The 12,770-nt window shown below is 42.4% G+C and overlaps 1 protein-coding gene across 1 annotated transcript in view; it reads left to right on the forward strand.

Annotated features, from left to right (window-relative positions):
* Nucleotides 1-12,770, forward strand: part of LOC138491456 (calcium-activated potassium channel subunit alpha-1-like) — a 1,832,603-nt gene that overhangs the window by 759,004 nt on the left and 1,060,829 nt on the right. The window contains exon 14 of the mRNA XM_069617974.1: nucleotides 10,820-10,975. Within this exon, the coding sequence (XP_069474075.1) occupies nucleotides 10,820-10,975 (156 nt within the window). The remainder of the gene's footprint in view (nucleotides 1-10,819; nucleotides 10,976-12,770) is intronic.

A 12,770-nucleotide genomic window follows, 5' to 3' on the forward strand; every position in this document is an offset into this window, starting at 1 on the left:
TGATTGCAGGAGATTTCAGCCTCCAATATGAACCCATCAGAGAATTGAAATGGCTATGGGAGGACTAAAACAGTGAGTGGGATATCCCACTTTTGGTGGCTTGTCTGCTGAGGAGGACACACCACTAAGCTATCGATACGGCCCGTGTTTTCGACGACTTGGAACTACGGGCTTGTAATGGTCATTGTTTAAAGGACCAGCCTGCTAGCTTGACTTTTGTTTGCCTAATGGCTCTTCCACTATTTAGTATTTCTTGGTTATGGCCAAAGACTAGGGTAAGGTCAGTTGTATTGAAGTTTTGGACAAATTCTATAGCGATATTAGATTCCTATATATTGCTTTTAGTTTTCATAACAGTGCTCCAAACTCTCTCCCAGCTTTAAACCAGGGTGAGGCAATAGTTTTGACGGGGCATGCCCGCAAGCCTGTCAAATCATCTAAGATTGTAGACCAGGACCTGAAACAGGTCATATATGATGCCATTTAGAATAATATAGAAGAAATCTGCAGAGAAGGACTTTTGAATATGGAGTATGGAAAATGTATTAAAATATGTCACCCCATATAACCAATACAGCGTCCAAAGTAAAAAGAAAATGCCTTAAGAAACCTTAGATGGTATGAGGGGGATTGTAGAGCGGCAAATAAACGGATAGTGCTTGTTCTGCAGCTGACCCTGTTGTTGATAAGGTGTTACTTCACTCAATAAACTCAACTTCAAAAGGCTAACTGCAGAGAAAAATGAGGCATTTGTTAGGTTAAATTGGGCAAGCCTTACACAAGCGTTTGAAGAGGGTGATCACATACCGTATTGGAAATTGGTCTCAGAGGAAGAAGTAAATAGGGATTTAACTCTACAATGCTGTATACCTCCTGATGCATGTTGGAATAATTTTTCAGGCCTATATGTTGGCCATCCGTGTACCCAGGTCACGTACCCAGGTCTTAAATATAGGTGTGGCTGTACAATGTACTGAAGAGGCTACCTGTGTGGAGGGCTTTCAGCTTGGTGTGGAGGAAATAGGTGAGGCAAAAGGATCCTAAAAGAGCGGTAATGACTCTAGGCTAGACAGTGTCCCTATTGACCTTTATAATGATGAGTTAAAGGTTTGGCGACACATCCAATGCAGACTCTTTAATGCGGTTATTATACTTAATGCAGTCCCTCCCACCTGGCAAGATGCTGTAATAGTCCCTATCTATAAAAGGGGGGGGTAGGAATTCCACCCACAAATTATCAACCCATTTCACTTCTGGACAGTGCAAGAAAGATCGTTGCAAAGGCTTCTTATTCCATTGACAAGTGTGGGCTGATGATAATATTATTAGTCGTTTCCAGACTAGTTTCCAGAGGCGGAATAGCACAGTGGGTGAACGTTGCTGACTGTTCCTGGTGGTCCAGAAGTACATGCTACTAACAAGGTTGATGGGAATTAAAATAACACATTATCTCTAGTCCATGTAATCTGTTATACGGTGGAAAAACAACTTGAGATATAAGAGTGAGGATAAGTGAACACCGATCATGCATACACAACAATGTGAATGACAAGCCTCTAGTCGAACATTTCAGGAAAAAGGGACATAAAGCTACAGACCTCAAATGGTCAAACCATTAAGTACAGAAGCAGAGGTGGTGACATGCCCACGGCACTACACAAACTTGAGCAGCGCTGGATCTATTCTTTAAATACAGTCCAGCAGGGCTTGAATATTTCCATCGAGTGCAATGCCTTAGTGACCAAATGAATGTGGAATACTTGCATAATGACTGCACTATGGTTTTTAAGGAATCAAGTGGGCACAGTGTAACCCCAAAACTACCATCAACAGGAAAATGATGCGGGCACCTGGATACCCTACACTACATTTCCCATAACGTGTTGTTGTATGTGGGAAATGTGCGTTAAGAGTATGCTGAGTACTAAGATTGTGCCACATCAGACAAGGCAAGTTCAGTAGATTTTTCACACCCTGCACCGTAAACTGCACAGAGTGGCAAGAAGCAGTGATGCTGACACATGGCAAAGGATAACAGAAGGAATGTTGTTTGTCTTCCTTCCATGTTGAGATGAAAACACATGAAAAAACTTAGAAGAAAACTATACACTGGTTTTGTGATCTATTTGATGATTTATTGAATTGTATAATGAAATGAAGTGAACATTTTTTGTAATGGTAAAAAACCTTTGACTATACATACATGGCACCCTGTTATTATTTTTCTACTGATCAATTTTTTGTTATTTCCATATAATCTTACCTGGAGGACCATAGATTTATACCAGGCACCCTTTAAATGTATGTATAGAAGAGTATACAAGGCAATTACAAGTGTGTGAAAACCAGAAGCCCTGGCAGGAGAGTATACCAGGCAATTACAAGTGTGTGAAACATGAAGCCCTAGCAGGGGAGTATATCTAGCATATGCTATAAACTGGCCCAAGGCCAGGAAAGAAGGCTCCGTGCTGACGGAGCCGATCCCATAATTCACTTCCCTTCCATCTGCGCCGGAGCAGGAGCTCCTGAGTGTCTCTGTCGTGGGCTGCAGGAGCAGCTTACATCACCTGGAAAGTGCTGCGTAGTGGAGGTAAGCTCCAGGCACATCGATCCACATTGCCCTGAAGCCTTACTTAGCATTATAATAACCGTATGCTCTGTATGACCCGCATAAGCACCTAATGCAATTTTTAATGCGTACATTAACGAAATTCCACCTAAGTCCATATCTGCCTCACACGACTAATCCGCTTCTAAGATAGCTGCCACCTTGAGCCCTGCCTTTGCCTGATCCTGGCATCACTTTGTGCCTGGCCCCTCCTTTGCCTCAGATTGGCTGAGCGCCACAACATCACCAGAAACTATCAGCCGGCCCAGGAAGTAAGGCCAGGAAAGAAGGCTCTGTGATGACAGAGCTGACTGAGCACAACTAGCGCTTGGCGTGGACAAACTGCCCGTCTTTACATGTATCACTTTTCCGGGATATCTAGGTGAGTGCACACTTTGCACAAATTCACCAAACTAAGAATAAGCCCCACATGCTTATCGAACTGTGATTAAATCATGTATCCCTACACACACTCTATTGACTGGCCATTTCCGTGTATCTGTGCATTGCAAATCCAAATTCTAATGTATTGACTCACTAATGTCACTAACTATTAACAGCATGCCTATTAGATTGCAACACACACGTTGTGTTTGCACCTGTTATTTTCTAGACTGAAGTATGCTTGCCAACTAAAACTGCAAAATACAGCCAGCCCGCGTGCAATAACAGTTACATTACCTGTTGAATAGAAGTATAATGTCTGCCAATTAATATACATTATCGCACCTATGTTAAAACTGTATACTCTATTCCACAACCAAAGTTTATTAGCTCATGCCTTTAATAACACTACTCCACTCACCACATATTGGAGCTGTTAGTATTGTAGAGGGAATTTACTTCTAATTGTTTGTTAACACTACTTCTAATTGCTAACCTAGTGAATCACTAACTGTACCTTAGATTTGCCAAGTTACTGCCTACTATCACAATGCCAGAAACTGTGCTGAACTAAACCTGCCAGCGATTACCCAGCCATTACTTTGGCCTGCCACTAGATATAGTTACTTACCCTGAGGACAGAATGTTCATCACTTTCCTTTATCTGACCACTCTCTGGTCCACAAAGGTGCTAATAAATTACCCACTGCAAGGTATGACTACTACAATGTTGTACCATGATATGAGTCTACCTGTGATCACCCTAGACACTGACCAACGGTCCATAAAGTTACCCAATATCAACCTTACTATAACAAACACCCCGTGTGACCTTACACATAGAAATGCTAAATTACGCTCCAGATTACCCAAAATTTTCGAACCACTAGCTAGGCATGTTACTGCATCCAGCAATAGAAGAGACTATCACAAGGTAGACACTAACCATAACCGCAATACTAACAAATATTGCAAATCAAGTATCAGTCTAACCAAAAAAAAAATCAGACTTGCCAGTCACTCGACACCTAAACTAAACACCCACCTCAAAGGAGCACTCATTAATGCCAGGTCATTGATAGCCCATGCCACTGAAATTACTGAGCTCATCCAAATAGGTGATTACGACTTCCTAGCTATAAAAGAAATGTGGCTACAACAAGCGGCTGGCCCTGCCCTGATGCCTGCCTTGCCCCCCAAGTATAATATTCTGAGAGAAGGTAGAACCAATTCTCGAGGAGGAGGCATAGCCATTATTGCTAAAAACAACCTAACCATAAAAATAGAAACACCCTTGCACACCAAATCTTGTGAATCCTTAACTGCCAAACTCCTAACATCATCCTCTCAATCCATTAACATAGACCTTATATACAGGCCATCAGGCCTATCGGAACCTTCAAATAGGACATCTCTATGATCCTTTCAAACAACCTAAAAAAAGATCCCAAGCTATCCTACTAGGAGATTTGAACTTAGGCTTCAAAGACCACAAAGACCTGCAAGCAACTAATATAGCCAATGTCCTCACAGAACTTGGATTTACCCAAAGAATATCACAGCCTACCCACGAGAAAGGCCGTACACTTGACCGGGTAACTGACCATAATTGCAATATAACTATTACCACTGTCAGCCCACAAGTTTGGACCGACCATGTGCTAATAGCATTCTTCATAAACGTAAAAACTACCTAACCTCAGGAAAATACTTTAGCTCCCTCCATGCCAATGAGAAATAAAAAAAAACATAACCACGGACAAACTGGTACCACTGATCCACCCAACCTTAAACTCTCTACCTGACACAATAGACCCTGCATCTCTAGTTAACGAATTCAACTCAGCCATGGCCAATGCCCTGGATACCATTGCCCCACTGAAATTGAGAAATAGCAAGCCTAGAGCATACCTAAATGCCTGGTTCACCCCATACCTTAAATCACTAAGGAAAGAAAAACGCAGGTGCAAATTTTCCTGGAGACTGACACCATCAGAGACCAATAAAGTAGCCCACATCAACACCTCCAACAAATACAAAAGCGAAATACGGAGAGACAAAAAAGATAGCTTTGACAACAGAATAATGCAGTCAAAATCTGGTACTAAGGAGTTATTCACTATACTAAAGGAACTATAAAACTCCTTCCCAGTACCTGATAACTGTGCCAAAAATAAAACGTGGTGCTCCAACATCCAAAAAGCACTGAATGATAAAATTGCTGCCCTCCAACTCAAAATAAACAAAAAAAAAACAAAATATACCTGCTACTACCAATCAGAGGGGCAAACTACCCACTACTCCTAAACCTGAACTAAGATTTAACTTCACTAAAGTAACCATTTTAGAGGTTGAGAAAATAATACTCTCGCTCAAACCTTCAAACTGCCAAGGTGACATCTGCCCAGCACAACTAATAAAAGATGCTGCGGTAGATCTATCACCATTTATATCCAAACGCATTAATGCTTCCTTTTCATCAGGCATGATACCAAGTAATCCTACAAAATCCAGGGTCCTCCCACTCCTTAAGAAGCAAACCCTACACCCGGCTATACTCACATAATTCTAGATAGAGTGGCTTACCTAAAGATCCAACAATACTTGGAGCTGCATCAACTCCTAGGTATCCAGCAATCAGGTTTCAGACCACAGAACGGTACTGAAACGGTACTCATCGATCTCAAAACCCAAGTCGACGAGCTGAGAGACCAAGGAAAACTGCCCTACTCTTACTATTGGAGCTCTCAGCAGCGTTTGACTTGGTGGATCATAAAGTGCTCTGTACTCACCTAGAATCTGCCGCTCATTTCTCCTCACGTGCCATAGCGTGGATCAAATCATTCTTAAGTGAAAGAACTATGAGGGTCTTCTCTACTTCAGCAGCTGCTGACCCAGTGCCCATTACATGTGGCGTACCCCAGGGTTCCTGCATCTCTCCCACCATGTATAACATTTTCACTAAGCCCCTGTTTGATGATCTGGACCTTGTAGGTGTCACCTACACTAACTATGCAGAGGACACCCAGATTCTCATCCCACTTTCGGGAGATTGTGGACAGGATTTGGCCTTGGTGAATAAGATATACCTCATCATCCAGGCATGGATGGCCCGACACGGTCTATGCCTGAATGACTATAAAAAGGAACTCATCATACTGGGGACTACACAAAACATAAAAAAACTGAACCCAGACTACTCATCCTTTGTTATAGATGGACACACTATCAAAGAGGCCAAAGAGGTAAAAACACTAGGTTTTTACCTCGACTCCTGCCTTACTCTAACAACGCAAGTGAATGTGATGGCCTCTGCTACCTCATTCACTTGCAAGTTGATCAGAGCAGCAAAACCCTACCTGTCCACTATTAGCTCCCTCACATTGGCAAGAGCACTGGTACTATCCAAATTGGATTATTGCAACACTCTCTACCTGGGGTCCAATAAACATACCATGACAAAAATCCAAAGACTGCAAAATAATGCACTTAGAGCTGCATTAGGAATCCAAAAAAGAGAGCACATATCGGAATTTAGAAGACAGTCTAATTGGCTCTCTACAGCTGACAAAATTAGACTGAAAACTGCCTCATTTACTTTCAAAAGCATCAATGATTTAGCACTCAAATACTTAGTAGAAAGGTTCAAAAGAAGAACCCCTAACACACCCTCTAGAGAAGCGTATACCAACTGTCTAGCTGTGCCCTCATTCAAATTGACTACTTCCGGAGGAAACAGTTTCCCGGTTAAAGTGGCCCAATTGTGGAACTCCCAACCTCTCTAAGGTCTGACCAGTCCTACCTACACTTTAGACTAAATCTCATTAAGTGGCTCAAAGAAAACAACCAATAATATAGCCTTCCTGATGACTTGAGTCATGCCTAACTGAAACCCTGCTTCTCGCTTTGCACTCTGCATACTTGTAAATAAATATATCCCCCTGTGTATAAACATGTCCCCCAGGGATCTAGCCTATCTCCCTGGCTGTTCAACCAATACCTGGCACTCCTTGCCCACGGCATCGCCGCTCTCTGTCCCAACTTTCAGTGCTATGCGGATGATACCCTGCTCATTTTCAGGCTACCCTCGGCCTCCTCGTCTCCTTACCTGATCTCTGACTGTCTGTCTGCCATCCAGGGATGGTGTGCCGCCAACGACCTCTGCCTAAATGCCAGTAAGACTGAGATGCTACTCATCGGCACACCCACTCCCTCCTTCCCTGCAGCTCTCTCCCACCTGCAAGGCTAAAAACCTCGGGGTCATCTTCAACTCTGCACTCTCCTTCTCCCCTCATATCTCTGATGTCTCTAAGAAGTCACACTACCAGGTGCACCTCCTTAGAGGTATTCATCCTTTCCTCTCTTTCCCCCAGAAGCTCACTGTCTCCAGAGCCCTGGTCCTCTCCAAGCTGGACTACTGTAACAACCTCTATCTAAATCTGCCTGCCTCCACTCTCCGCTCTCTGCAACTTATCCAGAACAGGACTGCGAGACTTGTCCTTGGCCTCAAGTCCAGGGATAGTATCTCTCCAGGACTGAAACCTCTGCACTGGCTCCCAGTGGCTGCAAGGATTAAGTTCAAAACCCTCTGCATTGTACACAAGGATTTTTGGGGTCTGGGGCCGCAATACCTTCAACTCTCTCTTCCTAAATATCTTCCTTCTCGAGCTCTTCACTCATCTGCCTCCAACTCCCTTAGGGTCAGCCGGTTCTCCAAGCAATGAGTTGGTGGCAGAGCACTCTCTTCGGCAGGGGCCTCTCTCTGGAACAGCCTTCCTGCCTCCCTGAAACTCGAGGAGAACCATCTCCGGTTCCGGAAACACCTCAAAACCTTCCTCTTTGCTTCTGCTTTCTCTCCTCCCCTCCCTTGCTGAATTCCTGACTGTAATTGCACTGGTTACCTGACCACCCTTTCTGATCTCTGGCCCAGGCCCCATCAATTACCCACATGCACTTCCTCCCTAGCAACCACTGCATTTGGGGACGTTTTTCTGTATCCCTTCAATCCCCTCTACCAGCACTTACGTCTGCACTTCCTTGCACTTGCCACTAGCTGGCTGTTTTATGTGTCTTATTTATTCCACTTCCCATGTACTGCACTTTCCCCTCTCCCTTCCCCCTGCACACTTTTCGTTTCCCCCCTTCCCATACACTTGCACGATCTGAATGACACCTGGCCTAGTAGTATCGTTGTCTGTCCTCCCTTTGTTTCCCCCTTGCCTCATCGCGCCTTGAAACACTTGTGTATAGGCGCGTTATAAATACCATATCATATCATATCATATCATTATCCTGTACATTGCCTATTTTTGTATATACATACTTCCCTGTGTTGTACTGATATCCTCATGCTGTTAACTATTCTCTTTGTAACTTTGTAATCTGCAACTGTAACTTGTAAGCTTAAAGTATTCTTGACCACTCGCCCGGATACCTTCGGGTCTGGCGCACGCTACAAATAAATAAACATAAACATAAACATAAACATAAACCTGGTGACTACAACTATGCGAAATAAAGGAGTCCTGAGAGGAAATATGAGGAAAGGAATAGGATTCTCTTAATGAGATATAAAAGTGGTCCAGAGAAGAATCATCAGTACTAGAAGAAAGGGTTGTGTTAACTAGGAGCAAAGGAGGAAAAGCCTGGCAGAAATATATAACATGTGCCCTGAAAGGGATAAAATGACAAAGCTATACAGTTTTGTGTGTCAGTGGTGTTGTTGGCCAATAAAGGCAGAAGGAATTGTTGTTTGTGAAACATCATTTTTGTTGGAGCCATTTATTCTTCTTTTATGAACACTTTTCTAAGCCACCCATGCTTAAAGACATTTCCATTTTCACCTTAGAATTTGCTCTATAGTGTGAGGGTCAGAATAGAATTTTGGACAGGGAAGGTTTGATTTTGAACATTGTGACACAGACAGATCCTGAGTTTTGCTTTAAGTAGTGAAAATCCCTCTAAGAGCAGGGACAGAGAGGCATTTTGCAACCCCTTTTATTTTCAATAAAAGTCTTTAAACAAAATCAAGGTTAACGTTTGTCCGAGTTTCATTCCTGACTCCCCACAGTTAGAAGTGTGAGCCCACCTCTGCTGTGAAATCATTTTGTATGTTTCCCAGAGCCAGACTGTCTTTGCTGCTGCCAGCAAGACTGACTGTAGTCCTAGAGGTTGCCTCTCTGTGTTCCTTTGTGAAGCCAGATAACACCCTCCAAAGAGAGGCAGCCTCTCCAATGTAAGCGGTAGTGGGAACAGGATCCCATTCACCAAAGAAGTAAATAGGCTGAGGCCAGGGTAATGCATACCAAAAGGGCCTTTGATTCTATTGTGAAGAGAAGGGGCAGGATTAGTGTCGACAGAAGGAGCTCCTTAAGTTGATGGACAGTTCCACCATTTTGTTTCTCTCAGCAGTTATCCTTCCTTCCATTTTCCTGCACTTCCTGTAGCACATAGCACTTTGGATGTGATGTAAGAAGGTACATTCCACTTGTTTCAAGAACAGATAATGTACCCTCATAGCAGGCTTGCTTTTGTCCAATCACCTGTAGACTTTTACCTTTAATAGAAGGGATTGCTACTCCTTCCTTTTCCTTTGGACAAACACTAAGGGCAGACATATGTTGAGAGAGTTGATCTACTCTGCCAGAGAGGTGAAGACTGAATGCCCAAGGCAGAGGCAAGCTTTGCTTCCTCACCCACCCCAAAGCACTTTGGAGGTGACCTGCTGCTGGAGAAAGACCTGTTTCTCTGCCAGCCAGAATGACCTCACTATGCAGCAGGAGCCCTGCATCACCTTGAACTGGTTGATCTTCTTTTGACCAGATTCACTGCATTTCAAATCACAAGACCCACCCGTACTACCTTTGGCACCAAATCAAACAGTTTAAATCAGTGTGCTTGCATCTTGAACAAGCTCATACCTTGCAGAGCCCATCATCTGCTCGGCTTGAATCAACTGCTCATTGCTGGACCCTGACTGGACCTACTGGAGTGTCGCTCATTGACTCAAACCAGCAGTTTCCATATGAATCAATCTGGTTCGACCTTGAAGGGCTGCTTCATTTAACATCACACTAGATTTTGAGGATCACTGCTTCAAAGTATCACTGAACTTCAAATTGAGTGTTTTTCGACCAACCTTACCCAGCAGGTACTTCAAATGACTTGACTCCAAACTAATCCTGGTGAGCCCTCAAACCTGTATCACTCAAATGACACTTTGACCTGCTCTGAGCTACTAAATTCACTTTCATCCCTTTTGCAACCAAGAATACATCTTTTGAAAGAACATTTCTATTTGCCTTGCACCCCTCACTCATCACCCAGAGTACTGTATCTTGCTGTCTTTGCTTATTCTGTGTTTGTTACTCCAGCCTTTGTTTTATGCAGTTTTTATTTAGTTATTGTTGCATAAGTTTAATTAAATGTTATATATATATATATATATATATATATATATATATATATATATATATATTTGTGTAGAACCTTGATTGATCAATCCTTTGTTTGGAACTGTTATTCTTTGCTTTTTAGCCTTACCCTGGCCCACTTTACCACAAAATGTGAAAGAGGTATATATATTAACTGTACCTGTTTCACGATTACGAGTGGGTTCACTCTATCCTTCGAGAAGTGTGAGATCTGAATAGGCACATTAGCCTCTACTCCTTCTTGTACTCCCGCAGGGCAGAAGTCAATTTGTCACTTGTGATCTATAAAAACAAATGTTATTTCTCGTCTTCATGCAGGTATTACATGATTGCAGATTGGTTATTGGTCACATGTTTAATTGTTATTATTTGTGCATTTTTTGTCTTATACTAGGCCCATGTACAGAATCTTCCAAGCTGGAACTGGCAGCAGGGAGACTGCATCGTCTGCTTTGCTGAGCTCAAGCTAGGATTCACGGCCCAGAGCTGCTTGGTTCCTGGAATTTCCACCATTCTGAGCAACCTGTTTATTACAAAAGATAAAGTTCCAGTAAGAAATTGGGGATACACTGTTATGAATATTTGTCTATCAAATAAGTTCAATTGTTGCCAGTTCCATTAATTATTGAGAAAAAGATAGAAAGTCTGTGGAGAGGAAGATGCATATTCACATAACCGATCTAATAGTTCCATCTATAAAATGTTAGATATTACAGTAAATGATAGTAAAGTGCAGATACATATATTGATACACATATTATCACAAATAAAAATATCAACATACATAGTATATCCCCATAGATATCCCCAAATAAATGCTCATGCTTTACCATATTGCACTTTTTGGGTGGCTTATAACTTCGCTCCCCGTGGATGAATCCACACCAATCTTTGCAAAAAAAAGTATGTGACCGACTCTAAATTTCTTTTGCAAAGTTTGGTGAGGATTGGTCCGGGGGAGCAAAGTTATAGGGGGGGGTCCCAAAAATGTATTTTTTTCCCATAGAGTGAATGGGGAAAACACTTTGCTCACTTCTACAGCCCAAACCGCTGGACGGATGTTCACCAAATTTGCGGCAGGAGCATCGGCTTGGTCCTGAAAGCGTGCTTTTGTAAATGTGGTGGAAATCCATCCAGTAGGTTTTTTTTTTTAAATGACCAAAAAGTAGGTGTCAAAAAATTAGTGATATCTATGTCCGCTCTGTGGACACACTTCCCTGTTCGCTCCGCGGACAGGACACTGATTGGTTAATCGGCTTGTGTCATTTCCGCGGACATGGGACGTGTCCGCTGATTGGCTGGTATGAAGCGTGAGGTGTGTCATATTGTTGTGATGCGTCCGCCATCTTGGATCCACGGACATGGCGCAAGCCGACAGCGCAGCAATGAACGGGGGAAAAATACAAGTTTGGGGAGTGTGTTCGTGTGTAAGAGTGCTTGGGGAGGGTGGGGGATTAAGAGATGGGTCAAATGCTGTATTTGTTTAGGTGGCAGGCACCACTGATGTGTTTGTCATGTCCATGGTCATAGCGGCTGTCCGCGGACATAGAAAATGCCCATATAGCATAGTTAAAATGTTTGATTCTATGGCCGAAGGCCGTAGGCCGTAGGCCATGCACCCAAGACTCTAGGCCCTGGCCACAACCACGGCAGCATAACACACCCATCAAATCAAAAATCCATCAAATATCCAGAAATCTGCAGTTTGTGTACTGTTTGATTTGTATAGTTGGTATGTTACATTTTGGCTACGTCATGTAATTAAGATTGTAGAGTTTGGTAACAAGCACTGCAATATAACATATCCATGGAAGTAAACATTTTGAAGTGTGGTGTATGGTTAGATGTTCGCTTCAAAGGTTGTGTTATGGAGCAGTATTTGTGAGTTGAATTGTAATATACTTACTGTTTGATTGTTTGTGATTATTTTTTCATAACTTGGGTAACTGAAACAGATATTCTTTTTCAATTTATGTGATAAAAGAAAAGATTATGTTAGTGTAGGTAGTTTATAATGAGTTATTGCATTGCATAATAGGCATTTCTGCATTATTTTGACACTCATATTTAGTAGTTTACAAACCAGTCTACTGTGCAATTTGCTCAGTTTCTGTGTTTGTTTCTCAAATCATTGGGTCTGTGGGGAATGAAATCCATGCTGGATTAAAAAAAAACTTTTTTTTGTTTGGTACATTTCTTTCTTTTCAGTGTTTATTTTTACATATGCAGTGTAGTGACCTGCATTAGTTGTGGCTCCTGTGTGGTAGAATATACCTATTGTTGTGAAGGTTTTCTTACCAAGTGATACTTGACCAAGTGTGATTCCAGTCAGCTTGCAGTTGTTT

Source organism: Ambystoma mexicanum, chromosome 10 (genome assembly GCF_040938575.1).
Source record: "Ambystoma mexicanum isolate Mex_15411 chromosome 10, UKY_AmexF1_1, whole genome shotgun sequence".
NCBI classification, from domain to species: Eukaryota; Metazoa; Chordata; class Amphibia; order Caudata; family Ambystomatidae; genus Ambystoma; species Ambystoma mexicanum.